Here is a 25,487-nt window from a genome sequence, read left to right as displayed (position 1 = left end):
AAATCCAATCAATCAATTTTTACTGGACTGATTTATCAAACAGACCAATGAGAACAAACCTCAGAGATATTTTCAGAACAACTGCTGGTTTAGATGGTTACTGCACATGCATGCATTTGCAGTGGAGATATTTAAAATCCTGCTGGCTGTAACCAGGCCACATTCAGAGAGTTACAGCTGTCATGCTATGCATTTGAAAGGAAACAGGATGAAAACGCATTTGCATGCAAAATTATCACTGACTTAGTTGCGGCTAACTGCTCAAGTAAATGAAGCTCACAGCACTGAATTAGAAGTAGGTGAACTCAGACCTACTGTTGTGTAAATGCTCTGTGACCAATTGCTTTAAAAAGACACAGAATATGTACAAGCAGGCTTTTGCATTACCATCACTGTTACTATAGAGCAAATATATACTGTATATGTATATAAAGTTTTTAAAATGACAAAACAATGTAATTTATTTTTAGGATTTAAAGGGCATATTTATGGCACATTATTACATGCTGGACTAAAGTTGCAACAGAAATATACAGCCAATAAACCCAAATCAATACTCTATAGTCTAGACAAGGGCTACCTTTTACAGTTAAAGGAGCTCTGGTATGAGCTATGACTGGTGCTGCACTAGTAATGCTGCACTAATTTGTCATCAAACTAGGTCTCCGACAGCTGAGCTATTACTGCACCAGTGTTTGTTATGTCATTAGAACCAACACACGGGTGTGGTGCCTCAGACCGGAATCAGCACACAAACACTGTGACGAGTCACTTGGGAAGAGCTCATCAATCTGAAGCCGCAGCACATGCTGTTAAAGCACTGCTGATATGTAACTGTGACATACGCAGCAGCTAACCTGAGACAGGGCATCTGTTAAAACTGAGCAGGTCAGACGCTGACGTCATGAAACCGTTGTCAATGCACTAAAACGCCAGAAATAAAATAAAACAATGCACAACACAGCAAGTATGGATTTTTAGAGTGCAAGTGCATTCTCGGAGATATTGATATTTATCATACGAGCAAGTAGAAGACGAGAAGCTCCGTCTCACATCGCTGGGCAACTATTACAGCGCTGCATAACATATTTAAGCAAGTTATATATATGCCCTTGTCGACAGAGCTGGAGCACCAGAGGCAGCTCAGTGGGGTGGATACTCATGTTAAGGTTCCCCTGGTCTCGTTCTTGCAGCAGAGACATTTTGTTAACTAAAATAGTCTCCTTTACATCTAGACCTCTAATGAGCTGTGCATGAAGTGTGGACATGTGGTCCACAACCTGCCTCCTCATTAGGCAGAGCTGTCTCAGTCATCTTGATATTCCCCGAGGATAAAAGCTTTAGGTATACGACAAAAATCCAACCAGAACGATGAGACACAGAAAGGAAGAGGGGGTAAGACTGTAGATAAGGTGAACGTAATTTTAAAAAGGAATCGATTGGGTTTTTTTTTTCTTGAGTCAAATGCTCAAGCATGTACAAAAAAATGAGCAGACAGCGTGAAGACGAAGATATGACTGATGAACCCACTATCGGAGAAATTACTCCTTTCTCAGCCTCTCGCCTCATCTCTAGGGATAAAATACAGGCCATGCACAGTATATAATTCTAGAGTCCTGCTGCACACAAGTAAAGGTCTGAGTGACAAATAACAGAGTGCAAGTCATGACCCAAATGGCCCATTATACCAGGAAACAGCCAAGATACCAAATAAGCTAAAATCAATATGTCACCTGACAGTGAATAAACTGAATTTTTTTCCCCGTGATGTTGTTTTTATCTACACTTCAGTGCTGTTTTCAGTTATGGGTTTGAGACTATATCTAAGTCACACATTACTACTATTCCAAGGGACCATAGATTATAGTAACAGTGTTTACCAAGTGTCTATTTCCCTTTTGTGAGATTAGTGGAATGTAAAGTGTGTAAAACAGCTGTTCATCTTTCAGTGGACCTAACGGAGCTATATACTGTATATGAAGTTCAACAGCCATCTGTTCAAGATGGGATTCTTGAACAGAATTCATATTCAAAGATTAAAGTACAACTCAGACTGTCTATGGAGGACCAATGTAAGAGAAGGTGCTGTAAATGAAAGTCATGACATGAGGTACATGAGACATTCAGGGGTTCTGAATTAACATGTTCATTCTGCTCACAGCCTCGTCAACATTGAAAGTAAATATAATAATGTCCTTAACTTCTTTATTAGCACTGAATCCTTCACCATGGTCGCCTTGTGTTTATAAAATGATCAGTCTTGAGGGGATGGTAGATACAAAAATAAGTTTGTGTGAGAGCACACAGTATGTAGGAAGAGGTGAAACAACCTAAAGCAAAGTCAAAGGAGACCACAGGGTCAGCGTGTGGGTGTGAAGGCCTGTTGAAGTTGTCTAAGGTGCAGCCACTCATACTCTGCACACCCACCTGCCTCCGAGTGCTCACAGAACTGCAGCTTACCTCCTTAAGGCAGCCCATGAAGTTGTTGCTAACAGGAGATCCGGGCAGGTCAGCTGTACTAGGACTTCCTCCAACATAGAAGAAGTCGTCAGAGCCTAGCATGGTGTAGTCTTCCTGTGTGTAACCCGTGGTGGTCAGAATCCCATCGACGGATATTGTTACCTAGACAACAAAGCACAGGGAAAGGACATGCTATACTAGGAGATAAGAGACTCTGTGATTTTATTGCCTTTCTCATCTTGTCGCCTATGTCACTATTCCTTATGTAGTTAAACCCATTTTCATGTCTGTTGTCTTTGTCTTTTTTTCTTGTTTGTCAATATTATTTTGTCCAGTTTTGATTAGTAGATTGTTAGACATCAAGCCTTAGAAAAAATAAAATACTGATCTTGTTAAAGTTAGTGTACTGCCCACACTACAGTGTTAGTATTCACCTTACTGCAACTGAAAAGTAATTTAGCAGACACAAAAATGGTGTTAGTAGAATGTTAACTAGGTTAGTTTAATTACTTTGTCATCTATTAGTAAGTCCAGTAACTTATAAAAGAAACCAATAAAGAACGTGCAGACAGGTTAGAGAATAAGCTCATGCCATGAGAAGCACAGCCATTGTTTTAACCACAATGAGAACAGTAGATGAGGAGAAAAGCAGCATGGATGCATTCGTCTTTTCTTTTTGTTCGCAAAAAGAAAAAAATCCCACATCCATGACTTGGACACGTAGTTGACAACTTGATACCACAGTGTTAGACACGTGCGTACGTTCACAGACAACACAAAACCACAGTGAGGTATAAAAAACACAAGCAAAGACAATTAACTGTCACACTCATGTTGATGAATGGGAAGTGATATTAGCATCCATTAGTGATAGTGCATGCCATGCAAAGTAGATGGGAGATACAACTGGCTGAGCCACAGAGCATCAGGCCAGCCAGACAGGAGAGGGTCCTCATTATTAACCACAGCTTGATGCAAAAGGCTCAAAATGAAGCTCCTAAAAAGGTGGGTCAAACAGAATTGGACAGGAAACAGGTGAAATAAAGAGGGTGAATCCAATGAATAATTTTGGAAATTAAAAAGGATTCAAAAAGTAAGCAGGATTACCAACCGCAATTTCCCTTTTTTGTAAATGACGTCTACAGTAAAAAATAAAAATAAAAAATAGAAAAGAAACACACGGCAAACCAAAACTAAGAAACAATTAGAATGATATCTACCGAACAATGTAGTTTGTTTACCATAGCGTGTCCAATGCCTGAGTGCTTTGTGGAAAAGGGGGGAGAAAGGAAATTAAAAACTGTGAACAGAATAACGATTGTTACTCAAATAATAATAATAATAATAATAATAATAATAATATATGATGGACAATACTGTTAGTACATTGTTAAACCCATCAAAACCCATACTGGTTAGTAGAATGGCACATTCCATGAATGATGTTAGTTTGTTTCCAAAGCATGTTAGTAACGGAGATTAAAGAAAAGGGCAAAATAAGTTTAACAAGAAAAAAGCAGACCAAGGAAATAACAAGAGTGCTCCAAAAAAGGTATCTGAGCTCAACCCCTGTCTACCTGGTTTCCCCAGGGTGATTTCGTAGTGATCTAGGTTTTAGACCTCTTCTTATCAAAGTCCTGAGGAACTCATTAACTGCCTAACGTTCAAAGATTCTTAGGGAAGTGTGCCTAAAGCACATCAGTTGACCTGAACTGAACATTTACATTAGACATATAAACTTAACATTTCTCTATTATTTTCACAGGCTACGTTGTTGGCATTAGACCTGACGCCAATCCAGTGTTATCCAGAGTCTCCGGTGCTTCACACAATACTGTACCTCTGTTTGGTCTTATTGAAGAACCTTAGGATCACTTGACTGCAATGAGACAGAGCAAAAGAAAAACCCTGACACAAAAAGAGGAGGGCGATAATTTGGAACCCCCGCAGTGCATGCACTCAATGCTCCTAGTTATCTTTCACAATTTGGACGCATTGACTGTTCAAGGTGGCTGGATCCTCGGGTTCTTTTCCTATAATCAATTGCCTGATTATGCAAGAGGAGCAGCTCTGTAGCATTGAGGTGAAGACAAACATGTCCACCAAATGAGCAGGAACCAATCAAAAGTTGCTTTCTTTTTAAAACAGAAAAAGAAAATTTTGCAGAAAATAATGCATTATAAGATGAAATTGCGCAAGATTATTTGCATGGGTTTGTAAACATAAATATGAAAACTATGCTCCTTTTTTACAGGCTGCTTGTATAAATACATTGAGCTTCAAGACTATCCATTACATCCAGGATATGAATTACGATTAGGATTAGGCTACACCTCATGACGGGCGCATCTAATCCAAGTAGTAATTACATCAGTGAGGCCACTACGAGGACAAGTACAGCTCCTGTTCTGTGGTGCTGTACTTCACAGCAAAGTTGAAAAGCTTTGTCAGATTGTGACATTTTGTAGAAAAATTTGATAAGCTTCACACCACAAATCCTTTCTTAATTAGCCCTAAAATAGCATCCTCTAACTCAACTTGTTACTGTCACCTCTTTTGATTCAAAAACATACAGAAAATTTAAAAATAAAAGCAGAAGGCAGTGCTACTGCAGGCTGACAATCTGATATTTCCTGCTGTCCACTGAAAATGCCTTTGGATGATTCTATGATTATATATATATATATATATATATATATAAATTCTTTACTACATAATACATATTAATTGATCTTTCTGTACCAACGCCCAGTCATATCAATGCTAATCCTGCCATTGACAACACCATCTTGAATGCAGATTCAGTCAATTATTGTTAATATATACAAATCACTGCCCTCTCTTACATTCTATAACCTCAAATAAAATATTCTACTACAGGCCGAAATGTTTGATTCTGGACAACAGCTCTAATTTACACCTCCCTTTTATAGCATCTCATTCCTCTGCTTTGGTGGATATTAGGGCACAAGGCAGTTGTGTCAATACCTCGTCTGTTTCCCTGAATGTAAGCAGTATTGCCAGGGGTAGATGGCTCACAATCAGAAGGATGGCTAGGAGGGACTATCATCTGATATTGACAAATGTAAGTGGCACAAGCTGCCGAATGCAATGAGAAACCGCATGCTGTTTGACCCAGTCAGACTGTCGCTGCCTGCTCTCTTGGCAGTCATTCATACAGAGGTCGGTCCTCAGGGCCATGTAAAAGAGCTTATTAATGCCAATAGATCTGGCTAGAGGAATTCTCTTAGCTCCCAGGGCAATGAATGTATATAATAAAGCATCTGTACAATACAGCACAAAGTTAATGGCATGAAGCAATGAGCTTCTTGTTCAATTTATGGTAAATACTAAATGTAATTAAATTGGAATTTTATACTTTATATTAAGAAAGCACAATATTATCTGAGGCTTATAAACTATTTGTTAAGAAATATATTGTAGACTGACAATATTATGTAGTTGTACTGTGTGATTGCAAAGCATCAGCGGCTAGCACGCGGGTTAATGACATGGCTAACGAAGTAAACCTATATCTGAACCATAGGTCAACATTAACAAAACATCATTATTAATGACACTATTTTTTATAGAAAAAATGAATTATTAGGTATTACAACACCATTGTTAGCAGCAGATATCAATATGGTTTAGAAAGAATTGTACATCTCTATTGATCGACACCGTGGAGATGTCTTAATGTCCCTGTTCATTTGCGGTACTATTTTGTCTCCACCAAAACCATTTTGATTGAATTTAGCGAACTATTTACAGTCCCTGAAAACGGATGATGGCAATGATTTAAATGTGCTTTTTTCGACTGATTAACCGAGCCTCGGCATCATCCTTTGTACTGTTACCTGACGTAGATTCCGTGTTACTTTGACATCATGCCAATCATTGTCATTAAATTTCCCATTGACTGGCTCCACAAGAGCTTCAAAGGCTCCAGACCCCAAATTAATGACGAGAGAGACAGCCCCGTTTTTCAGCGCCAGGTTGACGTAGTCAGCTGATTTGCCCGTGTGCAGCATCAGTCCATTCCTCTGCAAGGTTTTGAATGACAATGTGATTTCATCGCTGCTGCTCTGAATGGGGTGCAAGGACAAGTCATAGCAGAAGAACTCAGATCCTTTGAAGGTTGCCACATATTCTTCTTTTCCTGCAGACACACAAAAAGAAAGAAAAAAGCTGTATTATACCTTGACCCTTTTAAAGCTTAAAAAAAATTCTAAAAGGCCACAGAATGTACAAACGAAAATTAGAGAAAGTTTTGGCAGACGTGGCAAAAGCTGCCGCAAAGTGAATGTGAGACCACTTTCAGAAAATGCAATGTGTTGACTCCATCTGATTTAGATGCAGTACCTCCCTCACCTCTATATGCACAAGATAAGTGAACATGAGCCTGTGTCCATATCCTACTGAGTGAACATCTACTTACTGTAGCTACTACATGCAGAATTTCTGCTGTATGCATTTACTACTTTTTTTCTTTTTTAAGTATGTTGTTTGAATTTATTGTGTGTGTGATTGATGATTGAGACATAAAAATAACAACTACTTGAATGAGGAAATGCAGGAACATGCAAAGAAACCACAGACATGAACATATTATACTTCATATGCATAACACCCTGCACTGGTAGAGAGAAATTATACTAGCATATACAGTATTAGCCTGGTCTTACTTTTCAATTAAATAGTTGGAAATTAAAAACATTCATATATTCATGTTGCTTTTTTTTAAATATAGAAACGTTAACAACAATATAAGCAATATTTTACACATCTCCAGTGCATAGAAAGGAACCGCAGTTTTGAGGTAGCACAAGTCCACACTATGTATTGGTCAGCGACAAAGATTGATGCCTACAGCCAGGAGGAAATGATGACCGAGCAAAAGCAAACAATATAAGGCTTCCACTGAATACGGACTACAGCAGCACAGACTGTGATATGGGGTATTTCAACTACTTTGCTGATAAAATGCCTCAGAGGTCATTGGTCTGTGAGGTGCGATACTGTTAGATGGATGTAATGTACTCTGACTAAAGTGGCTTTTTCGGAGCATCAAAAATATTGCAAATATGAGACAAAGCAAAAAAAAGTCCAAGAAAAATGGGAAAAAAAATTAAACCAGGAAATTCTTTAGATATCATTTATTTAAGTAGAAACACTTTTGCAACCAGAGCCTCCATCTCTTTTCAATATTCTTTTGAATAATTGTTTATTTTGCCAGGGTAAAATAAAAAAGGGGAAATGCTCAAGACGACAAAGACAACCTTCTAGAAATGTTAGTTTTTACATTTTTAGAGATTATTATTATGATTCCATTCCACTTCACGTATGATTATGATACCTTTTTACATATGTTACGCAGCACAAGTTTGATCATAGGAGTTTTTCTTAATACCATATATGATATAATGTAATATGATATATTAATATTTATTTTCAATGAACATTCTCTGCACAATGACATGTAGTACAGAATAGCAATCACCATAAGAATAAGTGTAGTGCAGATGGATACTGTGTCTTCAAACTGTAGTACTTCTTTCATCAGTATTTATGCAGTTTCCCAGAATACATGTGTTTGAGCAGAAAGCAGGTTGGCTAGATGTGTTAAAAACAAATCAGCAACATATGTTTGCGTACATACTTGCGCTCATCAGCTGTGTGACGTCAGAGGGAATGACAGAGACAAACTCCAAATAACCTTGAGAATCACTCCAAATACTTTTATTCTGAAATTAGAAAAGCAGCAGCGTGGGGCTGTCAGAGCGTTTGACGCATGTGAGCCATCATTAGAACGCATTTACAAAACAGCTTAACACAGATAACAAGCCATTAAAGCTGAACACACAAAACACAGCATTCAAACACAAATGGTCTAAAGCTTTTCATTATCATAATTGGGAAGTACAACACGGTGATATGTGCTTGCCAAGCCCACACTGACACACACCAGGATAGACACACTTCTAATAGCACCCGGTCCAGGATACAGCAGCATTACAAATAAAAGAGGCTGCTGTCCACAACAATTTGTCACCTCATTGATTTCCTCTTAAAGGCACTATAGTGCACCCCCGGGAAAACTACAAGGGGCTGTAATTGAAGTTGACTGGATTTCACCAAGCTTTGGTCTCCTCTTCAATGTCTGAGCCCTCTATCAGTGAAAATGAGAGACCTCTCCCCTCTTCACAAAACCCAACCATCCACGCTCCATGAGCTCAGTGACCACATAACAAATAGAGCTAATACTTCAGGGTCGTTCGCATCGTTCTCTCCACACATCCACACGTCTGCACTTCACAGTTAATTCCCCAAGCCAATGAACAAAGAATTGTGTTGAACGGAGGGGGCATTGTAAGATATTTACAACTGTTGGAGATCTGCCCAGTGGCAGTTTTAAAACCAGGACTGAACAACAATTCATTTACTCAATTGTCGACAGTGTGTTACTTTCTGCTGTACACAAAACTGTACAGTCTGCAGGGTTAGACCTTAGAACTACAAGGTTTCTGAATAAATATATATTTGATACTTGTGTATATACATATTAATGCTGTACATTAGTACTGTATTATTTTACAATACATGGATGTGTACTATACTGTATATATAATATTAGCACTTGTGTCTTAGTTGATGTAAATTTCTTAATTCAAATGTATATTTACTGCTTTGTACTACTGGTTAGATTATGGTAACCACTACCAGATGACTATTCTAAAACTACTGACTAATGTTAGAATTATTTATACTGATTTGTAGACCTTAAGATGATGATGGTTTATATCTCCCTCCACATACAGTGTCAGATTTTTTTTAATAATTATAATTTTATTAGGTATATTCCCATTGAGATTCATAGTGGAATGTGAATTGAGTTTTTCAACGTAATGGTGAAAAATGCACATTTTAAAAACAACTTTTGCATTATATTATGTGCAATATAATAATTAATCCTTAATCAAAAGCATGTAATTGTACTTTGCCATTCAAGACCCTCAATCTGTGCTGTGGCATTACATTTGTGACCGCGGTGTCGACCATATGGCCCATATTGATGGAAATAATACAATTACATACAGCACCAATCAAATTAGTGTCGAGGTTGTTGTAGTTGACAAGGTGAAATCCTGAATGTGAATATAAAAAGCACACAAAAAAAGGTAGAAGAGACATCTTGTGGTATAATTTAACCCTTTGTTAATGGTAGCTGTGGAAGTAACTCACTCAATTATTTTTGGCGCACAGTGGGGTTATGAGTGGGAGCATGTCATCAGTACAACAGAGCCAGCAGGTGACCCGGCGACAGGGAGGCTTCTCATCAGTCAATTTGCTCCGACACTAATCTGGCATCTGTTTCTCTATGACTGTTTTTTTTTTTTTAATTAGCATGCACACAGAGAATCACGCTGCTTGTCAACAGCTAATCATGACGCCATCACTTAAATAGAGGTGGCAGGTCAGTGAAAACAGGACTGATAAAAAAATAAAAACATGGTCAAGGTGACTTTGTTGTCAATCCTGCCATTGTTCAGTTCTGTTGCATAGAAACAACAGGACGAGGTGACAGATTTAAGAGGTTAGTAAACACAGTTGTGAGGATTTGGCATATTACTGTAACATCAGTGGCTTTTAGTAAAATTCTAGACACTGTTGAAGACATTTGCTGACAATGGTGCCACTGCCCCTATCCTATTGGATGATGCTTGGATTAAGTCCACTGTACATCACATGAAGAACATGCTGCTACACACGGTGCAGTCATTATAGCACCTGAAGGGCTTTTAAAAAAAGAGGTAGTTAAGGGTTTTATGGGCAGTACTAAAATAGACAATCATTACATTGCCGTCTCCAACAGTACTGTCTGCTTTATGACAGTCACCGTCATTAAGTGAGACTGTAGCACAAAACTCTTTACATCACTGTATCTCTGTCGCAGATTTCACTGACACTAACCTCCCTGGCACCAGTGTGACACACATGACACTAACCTCCCTGGCACCAGTGTGTGTGTTCTGTTCAATTCACAGCTAACAAGCTAACGTTGAACAAAAAAAAGGGGGGGGGGGGGGGGGGGGCATGGTTAGTGCATCAGTCTCTCGTCCCCATCATCAACAATTCCCTCTTGGTAAAATCATACACCACAACTGTTTCCGCTCTCTCTGCTTCACTGAGAACTCCAGGATCTATATCTTCCACTAAATCAATCCCAGCCACTCCCTGCTTCTTCCTCACAAACTGCCTCGCTGAAATAAAACCATTGTTCCAAACAAACAAACAAACTTCAACCTGACAAGGATTAATCTGAAATATAAATCCATTTGTCCTGGGTTCACCACCCTTCTGTCCATATTTTCTTCTTTTCTATGAACTCCACTCTGACTTCCTTCCCACACGCTACATAAATATTCCTGGCACTAACCCTTCGTTTGAACATAACACCAATTCCTAAGAGCTTTTCTCCACCTAAACAAATATTGCTCACCTCCATATATTACTCCTTTCCTCCGCTGTTTAGACCATGCATGCATCTTATCCCTACATGACTAATACAACAGAACCCTGTTTAACACACCATCCACACTGCTCGTCTGTTTAAAGTACACACACCCACTCCCATGAGCACATCACCCTTGTCCTCCAAAAATAGGATTACACACTCACTGTCTCTCATTCAATTCAACGTTGCTCCCACTCATCACAATGGGATCCATAACCACGGCCTCCTCCTAGTTAGCCGACATGCAGCTGCCTGTAGCCTCAACTCCACTGATGATAACACAGCACAAGCACTCTTATTTTCAACGCAACAAAAATCCTCCACAATGCCTCCATTAACTCATTTATTTACATTTGATGTGTTAAAAGTTGTGAAGTGTCTGTCATTCTACTGTGTAGTTTCCAATATAAGTGTGCTGTGTGTAGCATATTGGTAGGAGGCAGATTTCTTTCATTGGTTTGTTCATTTTAGGAGAACTCTCTCCATGCACTGATTGCACAGAGGACAAACAGTTTCGGGTTGGGATGTCTCAGCGCTCCACAGCACCTGATGCACTTAAAATAAGCTTATATTAATCGCATTAACAGACGTTGTGTGTTCAGTCTGATGGAAAACAGAAAAAGTGTGCTACATTTGGTCCGTGACGAGAGCTGCTTCCAAATGAGATGTAAATTCTCTTGGTGTGGGCCTGGATCATCTGCTGCACTTTATCTCCTTGTGCCTCCATGTTTGATGAGAGGGTTATCAAAAATGATGGAGAAGTTAAGAGTTTGGACACATATTAAAGACTAATTGAAAATACAAGTTTTAGAGTTTTCCCTTTCAATTACCTACATTATTTGATGATTATCAGAACATTCAGGAGGGTTTCTATTTCACATTACAGCTTGTTCTCTGAGTTATTTGCAAAAAAAAAATAAAACTGTGAGAATACTTTTGTTGCCGACTGTGATTACAGTACAGCCATAGTTAGAGAGAGAGATTATGTCTCATTCAGCTCAGTGGAATGCAACCATGCATTAAGCAAATGGAGATGCTATGAGTTGACGCATTAGCTATGCATTGTCAGAAACCACCATGTGGTGGTTCAAGGTGCACTGTCATTTTGAGTCACAGTACGAGGGATCTCCTGCTGTGTACCAGAGAGCCTCCTTCCACTGTGTCACTCAGATTCTTCAGAGTTCTCACAACTGTGTTTGTTGTTCTTGCTATAATTAGAACACTATACTGATTGGTTCTAGACAACATTTTACATTTGGTGTGTACTTTCATGTTTATCTAGAAGTAAAATCTAAAAAAAAATCATTACTTAAATTTTAAAGAATAAGACCTATGTAAGACTGGCTAGTGCTCCTGCCTTACAGCAAAAAGAACAGTTTTTGGTAATTTGGCAACAAGGAGACAAATAAATCAATGTTAACCTTGTCAAATAAAGCTGTTCTCTACTAAAATCATGGACATAATTCATAGGTATATTGACATCACAAATGTCATATTGCAGCACAGAATGTGACTGCTCCTCTGTGGCTTTTACAAAGTCACATTTGTTTTGTTTTTTTTTAAAAATCCAATTTCTCTGTGTGGTTACTGCCATTATCATCCCTGACAGTGCCCTGCTCATCAGCTGGAAAGGGGAATGAAAGGAAAGACATTTTCTTTGACTTTAACACAACTCTGTAAAAAGAGGAATAAATGTCACTCTTCTCTACATTTTGTTTTATTTTTTACCAGACTATGTTGTGCATCCACTCTGTGTAAGATACAAAGTCTCCAGTATATTAATAATAATCACAGTGACAGTAACAACAAAAGGTTAATGAATATAATGGTGTTTTTTTATGACTGACATGCATCTATATGCTGATGACTTACTGACTTACATAACAATATACATGTTCAACAAAACAAAAGCGCAAGCAATGATCACATTAAAATGGGTTCCAGTTTCTAAATGTGTCATGCTGTTTACAAACATCCTTCTCACTTTGTTTATTTCTATGAATTATGCAAATGTTTCAGTTTAAAGCTATAATGATAAACAAATTGCAGCTGAGAATCTCCACGGAGAAGAGCAGAGTCAAAGCCTCTCGGTAGAGTGTTCATTACAGAGGAGAAAGCTGTGTTTACAGCAACTGCTGGCACAAAGCTGGAGTGAAGGTCAAAGCTTCATCCTGGTATTTATAGCAACTATCCTTATCAGCATCCCCTTCCATTAAAGTGTGATATGATGATCCATCTGGTATTAGAAAGAGAGCATGAGGCAAGCAGATGCTAACTTAAACCAAAAGCAAAGTGTAATTTAAGGGTAAATGGTCGTTAAGGAAAACTTGAAAAAATAAGGGTAAATGGTCGTTAAGGAAAACTTACTAGGTGAAATTTTGCAACAACAACAGAGCCAGGCTGTAATTTCAGCGTGCAGCATCTCTCACAGTCCATGTCTGCTTACTCTGATCGGTAATAACAAAATAAAGTGCACAGGCAGGCTTCCCTCGCAGTCCACCCCCCAAGGGACACAAACCCATATCATGCACGTCCGTTGTGAATGGTATCAACAACAAAACACCTGTGTGCACGAATGCATGGAAACAAACTTTCATTCAATGGCAGACACAGACAACAGCACCAAACAATTTGTTTTGCTCACCTCTGACTTATCAACTGGCAAGGTTTTCAATGGTGATGCTGACTCCTGTAATTGCCTCATTACAAAGCAAGGCCTGATGTGCAGCCTCACATGTATCATTTGTCTGGCTGCCAAAGAAGGATTAATCTGGTGCAAACTGATCCTTTGCCACGACATCTAATCACTAGTAATAAAACACTGACGCTTTTAAATAATTTGATTTTAATTACGCCAAAAATATGCAGAATAAGCCTCGTCATTATGACTATTGATACCTCCATTACAGAAGTTTGCACCAAAATAAATTTACTATAGATCTTTTGCTGTTTTGTTGTTGAAATACTTGGGCTCATATATATTTCTAAGATAAAAATGGGCCGACATTTATAGCTGGCAGCTGGGCCATTAAGCTAGATTTTTTGGTGCAGTCTTTCACCAACAAGCACATTTCTGTGGGGTGAATTTAACAAATAACTCAGAAAAAAAACAGCATTCTGAGGACTTAATGGTGCTGACATAAGACAAGATAGTCCATCTCTTCAGGGATATGCAGAAGCTACAGTACTTTTGGTGAGGAAGTGTTGAAAACTGTCTGAGCTCAGACAGCACTCCCATATTTAGAAGCAGCAGAAATCAAACATGGCACAACTAAATACAGAGTCTTCAAAGGCAAGTAAGAGGAAACACAAACTCAGATAGGCAAATACACGTGTGAATCGTCCCTGGCAAACAATCACCATATGAACACCGGTAATGACTGGCATATTTTCAGCTGCAAAGCTCTCTTTTATCTTTCGGCACATTACAAAATCACAACAGCATTATAGTAAAGAGAAAGGGTAATGTGCTGAATACTAATCTGCAAAGACAAATCCATTTCTGCAGAGTAAATGCAGTAGATTATATAAAATCCCTGGGGAAGTGAGAGGATCAATATATTCATCAAATATAGGCAAAATGTCTACATACAGTATATCCGCTTGGACTAGAGATACTTAAGACAGTGCACACCACTAGACAGTAGTGTCACAAAATGTATGTACAGTATGTATGTCATGCAATATTAAGATCTTCTAGTTTTAATTTACAATTCACCCACTCCTGGGCCGGTTTATTTGAACACAACACTGATATACTCGCAGGAATTGAAAAAAAATATATATAGTCATCTACTGCCACTTAGTGGAAAGGAATTTGATTGTTCTTTTCCACGGCACACCTGATAATCTCTCATGGCACATTTGTATGCCACGGCACTGTGGTTGGGAATCACTGACATGAAATATATAAATTAACAAAGGCTCTCAAAATAAACACCTTAACTGTGGTATTTCATTTATGAAATTATTTTTAAAAATAATGTTTGTTAAGGCCTATACAGAATGACAAAGTCATATTTAGGAATGATGATTTGTCCTGGTTAATTAAGATTAATCACAATTAATCCACAGCTACACTGTGATTAATCACAGTTTAGAATTTTAATCGTTTGACAGCCCTAATATTAACATGTAAACATCAGGAGACTTTATGTATAATGACTTCTACGGGGATGTAATTATTCTGTCAGCATTGATACATAAATATCAGATGATTATATGATTTACAATCAAATGCCTATGAACTGCACGAACAGGTGTTCAGTAACATCTGATTGTAATGTTCTGTCTGAATGATCCATATTTGGAATGTGAGCAGTGATAAATCTTTGCCATATGCATCTTAACAAGCTCTTCAATTTGGGTGTAACCTTGTGAAGGTTGCCAGCAGGGTGAGGATGTACTGTCGACTTTTGATGATCAGAACAGGCCAAGCAGACTCTGACTGTTAAAGGGCTGGCATTCGGCAGATGTCAAGGCATACAATGTACACACCATGGTACGGTTCAAGAGCAAAGGGGGGCTAGTGTTGGTAGGGGGGTGGGCCACGTCATTGCCAGAAATTATTCATGTGCTAATTACATAGCCAGTGTGTTTCAGGTTGACACAGTTGTACTGTGTCAACAAAGTTAACTAAACTACAACAAAGTTGTAGTTGTCTTCTAATTCTGACCCTCCAGCTTTATTGATGTGCAGATGACATTATTAGACATTAGAAAGGTTATCAAAGCACGGTTTTTTCATGCTCATGTGCACATTTCACACAAATATTTAGCCTCGCAATGTGAGCTAAAGTCTGAACAGAAAAAGCAATGCAGTTGATTTTGCACCTCATGTTGTTGGCTCACTCCTTTTCTGTGCTTTACTTCATGCCCTCATGCAGAAAGGCCCATGAATTGGAGAGAAGTTAAATTTGAGTGAACTTCAACATGAAGTTTTTAGGCAAAGAACATTAACCCTTGCATTCTGGTTAACACTGCGATACCAGACTGCAATTCCAGGCTGCTTCTGGTTTAAAAGGGTCAGATGGACAGGGTTGGAGAGAAGAAAACCCAATCTTGTAATTTTCCAGATTCCTCTTTAAACTAGTCATCAATCACTATTACACCAAGAAATGAAGCAAGATGGTTGAGCTAAGCTTTAATTCAAAAAATATTTTACCATCCCATTTACCTTATTTAGACACTTGTATTTCATGATAGCAAGCCCTACATGAGAGGGGGAGAAGCTACATGCTGTACATTTAAAACATACAAATACATTAATTTATCATCAATCAATCAAGTTCTTGATGATCCTTTAAAGCGCACAAACATATATTGCTAAATAGTCTATTCCACTGGAATTTATTCTAGTATATTGTTATACCAGCATCACTAGTGTGAAGAAGGATTTCTAGTAAACAGATCTATTTCTATTTGTGTCTCATATGAAGCTCTGAGGTATGAGATTGGGTTTCAACATCCTCAGCAGTAGAGAACTAGACACCAAAGTGTTTTTACTAATCGAAATTATCAATGGAAATGAGCTGAGAGGAGATTGGTGATTGTTATTATGTTCTATACCAGTGAAGACACCTTTGAGGTTTTATAACTGTCTGCAGGGTTATAAATACAACTGAAAAGATTAAAGTTAATATTGAAACACAAAAGCAAGAGATAATTGCCAACCTTTCAGAAAAGTCATATATTCTGTGGTGCACTTAAACAAATCAGCAAAAATTAGACTCAACGGCCACATTTTCTGCTTATTCCAGCCTTAGTTATTCCCAGCAGCAAAACCTTTATCAACAGGAGGAGACTGTCTGTCTGAAAAGATGCTGACCCATGTAGAAAATTACTCACTTTGGGGTGTCACTGTTCAGCGGCACAATGGCCTCGCTGACTCTACACCAAGGTCATTTCATAATGGGTTGTCCAGCTGCCACTCTGCTGTCAATAGGCCTGAGTGATGAAGGAGAGGGTAGCCAGTTACAGTGACAGGAGTCAAGGCAAAAGGAGCTTGATAAAGATCAGCCTCTATCAGGAGTGAAAATAGGAACAAAAAAGATGGGGAAAAAAGATGATCCTGCATTTTGCTCCCCCTGCCTTCAAAATGGTGACAAATAGATGTGCCCTGTAGCTTGATTCTGCACAGCCTTTGTGTTTTGCATTTTGCTGAAAGCTGCAGCTGCCATGATGTCAGAGGAATAAATGCCTGTGACAGGTAAACGCAGAAAAAAACCCGGGAAAAACAACTGAACTGCACAAATAAAAACATTGAAAACAGCGAAGGTTTTTTCTGCTAACTGTCAATCATTACATCAGGCAAAGAAAGATGTATGCAAGGTTAGTGTCATGACATTTAAAACATATTACAAAACCTAATTATATATTTTTTCAAGAATAAAGATAAAATTAAAACAGTACAAGCAAAGAAAAAAGCAGTTATTGAATATTTTGCAAGCAGCACCACTGCTCATGTTTGTGAATAAAACCTACTTTGAGTTTAATTGTGAGGATTGATTTGCTTTATGTTAAATTAAATAAATTAAATAATAAATAAATATTCTCTGGTTGATGCTTTCTTTGAGGATGGTTTTTCTTTTCATTTTGTAAACACGCCTAATGGTCCCAAATGGTCCATCCAATGGGATGGACCATCCAATGGGACCATCCAAATGGTCCCATTGCGCTAATAACATTCTCTATTGATTATGGTAGCACTTTATAGAACAGGAATAAAAAACCTTCAATACATTATCAGAAACCATTACTTGTTATTATATACAGACCAACAAAATCTCAATGGGAAGTTCTCTGGCGTTGTAACATTAAGAAAATAAAAGATTTGATGCCAGTGAATGCAAGGTTGAACAGCCAATAACAAATGTGAATGGCAGTGGGGGGGGGGGGGGCAATAACAATGGGAACAGTTGATTGTGTAATTCTTTGGCCTACTGTCAGTGACAGTATATCATACAGTGACCTTCACAAAGACCCTGAGGCAGCTGCTACTGAGAACAACTTGTAAAACAGCAACATGTCACTATAAATAAAATCACACATACTGAGAAGTGAGATGTCATGGGACAGTATAGTAGTATACTGTATAGTATATATACCATGGGATAGTATAGCATTTTGTATTTTTCTATAATTTTACAGTGGCAGGTTGTTATAATGGAACATCAATTGTCCCTGTTGAAAATAATAAAATTCTAAAAAATAAGTAATCGCTACTGCCAGGCTCAGAGGTATAAAAGTGTTCTTTAATGGTTCTTCAGAAAACATCAAAAATGCTGCATGGGTGAATATGTTTGTATAAAGGCTGACACAAGTTTAAGTTTTGAAGCTTTACAGCTGTCTACGGTGCATTCTTAGGGTGTACATATAGTGGAAACTTCTTTGTTGGCTGTAGGCAAAAGACATCATCAAGGGTGGAGCTGGTGTCAATCCCAGCAGTCAGTGGAGGAGGGTGGAGTACAATCTGGACTGTTCACAAGTCCATGACAGGATCAGATGAGGTGACAAACAACCAGTCACACTATCATTCACACCTATGGTAATTTTAGAGTGGCCCTGAACCCTAATCCTGCACATTTGTTGACATGCACTCAGCACAAACACATGGGGAAAAAACATACAAGAAGACCAAGGATCATGGTAGAGAACCTGTGAGCTTTTTGTTTTGAGGAAAAAGCAATCTCCCCCTCCACTGTTTGGGCCCAAAACATTTACACATCTGGCAAGCTTTGCAAAAAATTGTCTTGGGTTTTAATTATCATAGTTAAAAATAGAAGGAGTTATCTGCAAAATCTGAGTCATCAGAATCAACATTACATGTTTACCACTGTCCTTTCTGTGACTCAAGAAGTTCAATTACATACCAAAAAGTATACTGTATGCCATACACACACGTGTGTATACATTGTATGTCATGCTTACAGAGTTAAATGTCAAATGTAAGAAAATTATGTTCATTTATGTTTCTGTGTTGCTGCTGATTCCTTTCACAAATGTTCTCTTTAGACTCTCAGAGCAAATCCCTGAAAACATTCTCTTCAAAAAAAAGCACCATGTGGTGCTAAACTGATGACTAAATAGCTCTAATAACAGCTCCTGTATTGTGGCACCTCTTTAAGCTAAACATATGAAACAAAAAGAGAAAGGATCATCATTATTTATGTCCTATTTTAACTGTGCTAAGCCTAATTCTCTTTACAAAACGAAGCCAGTGTGGTCCTTGTGCATCATGGAAAATTGTTACACGGTATATTTATCCTGCTGAGTCATCAAAGTGGAACAGAAAATGATTAATGTATATTTCAGGTTGCCTAAATGCTTTGGGGACACAGACGAACTTCAGGTAAGTCAGCCGTCTGGTTGAACACTAAAACCGAGCAGAAACGACTTCTGTGGAAGGCTTTTACAAACACTGTCTATCGGGGCCATAGCCCTGGGTGAATGAGCCTTTTTACCTATCTGCAGCATCGAGCCACCTGTCATGGCAATCACGTCTGTTTCCACCATATGTCCCAATGTTTTGCCAAGGCTCTCTGGTCTGTTCCGCCCTGAGCAAATTTCATTATGAGATGGCTTTGGGCACTTGGTGCCGCTCATTAGGGTTATCTGCATGGTACATCACAATATCACCAGGGATGCGAACGGTTATTTACCCTGACAAAGTTTACCAACTAAGTTTGTGAGTCCCCTTTTTAAATTGGGCAACAGTAATGTGCTAATGCTATTATGTGAGCTATTAAATGTGAGCCTTTGTATCATTAAATAAGTAGAGACTCAATGAAAGGGGTGGAATGTACTGACAATAAATATTTAGTAATATCAACCTATCATGGGATGGAGTGTTGTTATTGTATATGTCCAGATTGGCATTATTTTATTTATTAACTATGTTAATTATATGATCTAAATAGTTATACTGTATACATTAGTTTAAATCCTACAATCCAACATATACAGTGGAGTTACATCTTTTAAAAATGGATCGATGGATGGATTAAAAAATATAAATAAAAAGATCATTTGACAGAATTTCAATTTGCAGACATTTGGGGGTCTGCAGCAGAGCTGCCTTTAAAGTCCCTGACTTGCTTTTAATTAAAAAACAAGCATGTGTTCTTTGGACAGCAGTGTTGTTTGATGCTCGGCACATCGCCACTTAGAACCAGACTCGAAAGTCGCCTCCTAACATTACGACCTCGGACATTGTCCAATTTCTAAACTACATGAAGACAAAGTTGAGGCTGAAACATCTTGTTATGTTCAGCCGATGCCCCCTTTCATTGTTTACTCACTGTTACTCTGTACTGTCCCTGTGCTGTGGGGCAGGGAGGCTAATGAACTAGAGAAGTTAAACCTCAGTTGGCATTAACATGATGTTCCTAGGCACAGAACATTAACCTCTGGATACTGGCCGATACTGTTGCACTGGACTGTTATTCCAGACTGCTTCTAGTTTAAAGTACTGCTCCATCTGTCTGGGGCAAAAGGAGGACAAAAGTGAACAAGGCTGAGAAAAGAATAAACAAACACATAGGACATCATGTGAATTACTTGGCACAGAGATAAATATGTTGTTTTTTGTCCACCTGCCTGAACAGTTTTTTTTTTTTTTTTACCAACAATATGTGAGTGATGTATGTTGAAGTAATCGATAGCTTCTCAATACAACCTTGTCAGAGATGGATGAGATACAGGTGCAGCCAATCAATACAGCTAGTTATTTACTGGCTCTAACTGTCAGTAAGCCCCTCAGTGTGGCGTGTCCTGCAGATTAGCTGCGTTACAATCTTGGTGCATTTCCATCTCAGATTTTTGTGCTTATTGATTATAGGGATTTTTTTTAAATAAGTAAAATAAAATATTTTTTTCCTTGCAAGTAGATCCAATCTCTGATTGTATATAGAAAATGTGTACTGTATGCAGATTAGCTGCGTTACAATCTTGGTACATTTCCATTGCAAGATGGCATTTCCATCTCAGATTTTTGTGCTTATTGATTATAGGGATTTTTTAAATAAGTAAAATAAAATATTTTTTTCCTTGCAAGTAGATCCAATCTCTGATTGTATATAGAAAATGTGTACTGTAGACTGAACTATTTTCTGAAAAAAAAAAGTAAATTGCACACACTAAAGGAACTCATCAATGAAGAAACCCCCTTAACTCTGGATCCTGTTCCCATTACTGCAGTTCACAAAGCTGTGCAGCTAGAATCTATAGATTGATTAGCAGGTATCTGATGTGGTATGGCATCTGAAGAACCAGAAGAACCAAATATCTATGTAGATTATGGTCTGGTATTTCTGGTCTGACAAAAATGCACTTTTTGTAAACGTGAATTCCAAAGTCATTTGGAATTTCACACTTGGTTCCATGGGCATCTGCAAGTGTTCACGGCAGATTAGAGGAGTCACACAACACAATGACAAACAATTCAAATCTCGACAAGTGTCTGTCCCCAGGAGCCACAGACAAACAGAAGTAGCAGTAATCACATAAGGGCATAATGGGTTGGCACTCAGGAATGATGAAGGGCATGACTTCCCATCGAAAAACGACCCATACCACCAACAACGCTGTGTTGTTAGAGAGGCAATCCACAACGCCTGCCCTCAATTACCACATCGCTTAGGGAGATTGAAATAGCAGCTTCAACAAATTTAGGGAGCCGAGGGGTATAAAGCTGGAGGCAATAAGTCACCCGCTGAAGTTCTGAGCTCTGTCAGATCGTTTCAGGAAGCTAAGACTGTCCCCCTCCTGTGACCCCCGGGCTGCAGCCTGTCAGACAGGACTGACACATCACCAATGTCTAATGGCTCTTAAGCTGTAAATATGGCACCAGAGTTGACAGCCTGGATCTACTGTTCCCATTATCGTGATTCATTTTCACACAAAAGCAGGGAGTTTGCGATGTATTGTTGCCAACTCCAGAGGAGAATTAGGGACGAGCTGCAGAGAACCGCCTACTGACTACAAACCTCCTCACATCTAATCTAATTAACCGACACGAGACACTTTGAATAGGCAGTGACAGCAGAGCAACACGAGCAGCCACACAGATAATTTAAAGAGCTTTTAGCAGATTCATGTCGGATTCTGAACTGTATATCCAACAGTCCTGTTACCTCTGAGTGGGCCTGGTGGAAACATTTCCACAGGACATTAACTGAAATGGGACAAAAGTTGGTCAGTTCAACAGCTGGTGCTCGGCGAGGATACCAATGGCTTTCAGCAACATCAGCCATGCAAAGTTAGAGTCCAGGTTGATACACAGTGTCTTCCGGAGCATCTCCCTGGGATGCTTAGCTGACACATTTTTCCAACAAGGCAATCAAAGACAACGGACTAAAAACCTCTTGGGGGTTGAAGAGATATTGAAGGGCCAGCTGGTTGACACGTACGTAGACATAAACACTCTCACAGCATTGTTGAATTCATGATTAATATTAAATAAAAAAAAACACTTTTTTTTATGAGACTGTGAAATCTGAGACTCCATCTGCTCTTTGTGGGAGGTTCACATTATACACAGTCAAACACATAGACTGTTGTTATTATCATTAGTTGTAGTACAAAATCTTAGGAAAATGATTAAACATACAAGTTTGAGGATACTATGAGAGAGTTTCTACACCATCAGTGGCCTTGAGTAGAACATCATTTTCAAATAGGTGAAAAATAATCACTAACTTTTGAGGCCCTGACCTCAAAGACTCAAAAGCCACACAGAAGAAAATTAGGAATTTCAAATCACACCCTACACTTTTTCACCAAGGACAGTCATTAAGACTGGCTGAGGTATTTTCAACGTGTGGCTACCAGAGTGAGTGTCCATCACTGCTCACTTACACAGCCTCACCACTGGGTTTCAGCTTGAGTATGCAGCTATGGTGAGTCAATCTTTCTATTGTGCTCTTGACAGAGTCTGCTGTGGACATGGTGGCCAGCTGCAGTGCAAATTAATGTTGTTGACAAAAAAATACATTAATACAATGTTTCCCCACAACCTGTGGGAGGAGGTGAACCCTGCCATTGGAGCATCAGTCAGAGGTGCTGTATTTATTACTTATGTAGTCAGTGATACTAGCACTGTTTTAAATTTAAGTTCTTAATTTTATTTTTAAGATTTTGCTTAATAGAAAAATTACATTCACATCCATTTTGTAAATATATCTATAGATTTTTAGATACTGGTCCTTATTATTCACTGGGTTCCAAACATCATTCCAAATTATTATTAAAACTACGATATGTGTCAATTAGTTCCTTTGCCTTGGGCCACAAGGACACCTAGGTCAGCCTTGGCCTTCCGTCGCTCTAATCCCTACAACAGAATGCAGTCCACTTCATCAGCCCTGCTGACCACAGCTCCGTGTCAGAATGACCATCCGGACAGAGAGACGGAGGCGAACATAAACTTGTCGCTACAAAACAGAATGGAGAAAGGGAGGCAGAGAGAGAAGGACAAAAGAGCAAGAAATCCTCAGCAGATGGCTTTGGGCCGGACAACGCTATAGTTCCAAGTGCTTTTCGTTTCAAAGTGGTGCTGACACAGTCAAACAGGGCCAGGGATTTCTGAGAAAATATGCACCCGTGTCATACAAGGCCAAGGATCCTTCTCACGATAAAACAAACAGCTGCGATATCAAAGGGCTGCTGACGGAGGTGAAATTGAACTGTAAAACAATGCCCTGTGTCTCACAGCCACTGGCTATCTAATACTTGTACATCACCCATCATGACACCTCATTGAAACCAGTTGAAACCTGACCTCGGTGAAATACAACTGCTGTGCTTATGTCGTAAACGTACCTGGAAACTGTAAAACCCTTAACAATTCCTTCGTGGCAAGTCTATTAAAAAGGCAAGGAAAGTAAAAACAAGAATTTACGACGGCAACATAATCTGATTTAATTCCTTTTATGGGACTTTACGTAGTTTTTACAGCTCCTCTTTCAGTGCAGCGAGAGGACAGGCTTTCCTGTGGCCCTGCATCTGGTGATGCTTCCTCATCGCTTGTCACGGACCTGAATTGCAAATAGTAAATGAAGCCGTAAAATTAATAGGGTCCATAAACAGAGCTTTTTAATTGGTATACTACTGTTCCGTCCTTCATTGAATAATAATGGGAGACATTCTACAAGAGACTAGGAGAAACCCTTTTACTATTTATTTTCAATTTTCTCATAAGTCACCACAATGCTTTCTTAACCATGAATAATTATTGTCAGAATATTCCCCAGTCTGTCCTAAACATTTTGTGACGTGGGACATTCTATACATGTTTGTGTATGTGTTCCAGGTATGTTAGGGACATTCATAATCTACTGCTTAATCCTTTGCAGGATTGTGAGGGAGCTGAAGGTCATCACTGCTGTCATCGAGCGAGGGAGGGAGGGGCACACGTAAACACCAGACCATTCTCAATCAAATTCATATCTGGTCAGGTGTCCAATCAACCTAATCCCCCACCACTGAGAGACAGAACCCAAGCAAACGCAGAGAGAACATGCAAACTCCACACACAATTGGAGACCGAACCATCAAACCAGTGGGGACACCTTGTCCTAACAGAGACATTTTGCAATTCCTCACTGAGTGAAAGGGTATCTTGAGGTTTAATATAGTTGAGATAGGATTGAAATTAGCCTTGGATTAAAATTACCGTAAATGATAGGTTAAGGTATAATAGGTTAACCTTTTAGGATTACGGTCATGGGCTTTGGGAATGTATTATGTCTATGTGAAGTGTGTTTGTATGTGTGTGTCACAGCCTGAACAAATGTCTAGTGAAACCAAATGGCTGCAATGAATAAAGAGTGAGTGGGATTTATGAATACATGAAGGAAGATTGCTTGTAGACAAGATGTGATGGACAGATATAAATGAGACTTTGCCAGTTGAGACAGAGAACTAAATTGCACCCTGTGTTCCCTTCAGTTCCTTAGTATGAGTTCGGAAAAAGCCAGATCAGTTGGTCTGGTGACAGGAGGGTTAAGGGTGGGCAATGCAAGCCGTCTCACCTGCATCACATTTGGGTAAGTAGTAATGTCCCAAACTGTCCATCAGACCTACACTTTGTTATTGTGCTTCACCAGTCAGTTTAACATACATCATCAGATGGATTTAATATTTATGTGTAAGAACATTTTAATTACTATCTGGAGGTTCATCTGGCCGGTCCATAGCCCTGTGTTCAGGTCAATGCTTTCTATAAAGTAACTGCACTTCCTTAAAATAAAGATAAAGACGGAAACTATCTTTCAGGTAAAAAGAACAGAGTTAGTTACCGTTTTGAATCTCACATAATAATACATTACTAATAATTATATTCAAAAATAAAAATGTTTTATTTGTATTGTTTTGTATCCTTCCTCCTTCATGATTTGTATGACACTTTTCTGTCTGCCTGTTTTTTGTTTTGTTTTTTCCTTACACTTCTCTCATTCCACTTCTAGAATTGCCTGGCCTTTCAGGCAAATGAAAAATACAAAAGGCTCTTC

The 25,487-nt window shown here is 38.7% G+C and overlaps 1 protein-coding gene across 14 annotated transcripts in view; it reads right to left on the bottom strand.

Moving 5' to 3' along the window:
• LOC103387282 (neurexin-1a) overlaps positions 1-25,487 on the bottom strand; it is a 285,061-nt gene that overhangs the window by 131,941 nt on the left and 127,633 nt on the right. For 8 of the 14 annotated variants that reach the window (XM_025060588.1, XM_025060596.1, XM_025060592.1 and 5 more), the window contains 3 exons: positions 6,321-6,622; positions 3,702-3,725; positions 2,461-2,622 (listed from right to left, as the gene is read on the bottom strand). In XM_025060588.1, coding sequence (XP_024916356.1) covers positions 2,461-2,622; positions 3,702-3,725; positions 6,321-6,622 — 488 coding nt within the window. Of the gene's footprint in view, positions 1-2,460; positions 2,623-3,701; positions 3,726-6,320; positions 6,623-8,122; positions 8,208-25,487 lie in introns of all 14 variants that reach the window. The other 6 variants (XM_025060590.1, XM_025060594.1, XM_025060600.1 and 3 more) reach the window with 2 other exon arrangements.

This window comes from Cynoglossus semilaevis, chromosome 12 (assembly GCF_000523025.1).
Source record: "Cynoglossus semilaevis isolate Cse_v1.0 chromosome 12, Cse_v1.0, whole genome shotgun sequence".
Taxonomy (NCBI): domain Eukaryota; kingdom Metazoa; phylum Chordata; class Actinopteri; order Pleuronectiformes; family Cynoglossidae; genus Cynoglossus; species Cynoglossus semilaevis.
Note: the sequence above shows the minus strand (reverse complement) of the source record. Positions and strands in the feature narration are given on the sequence as shown.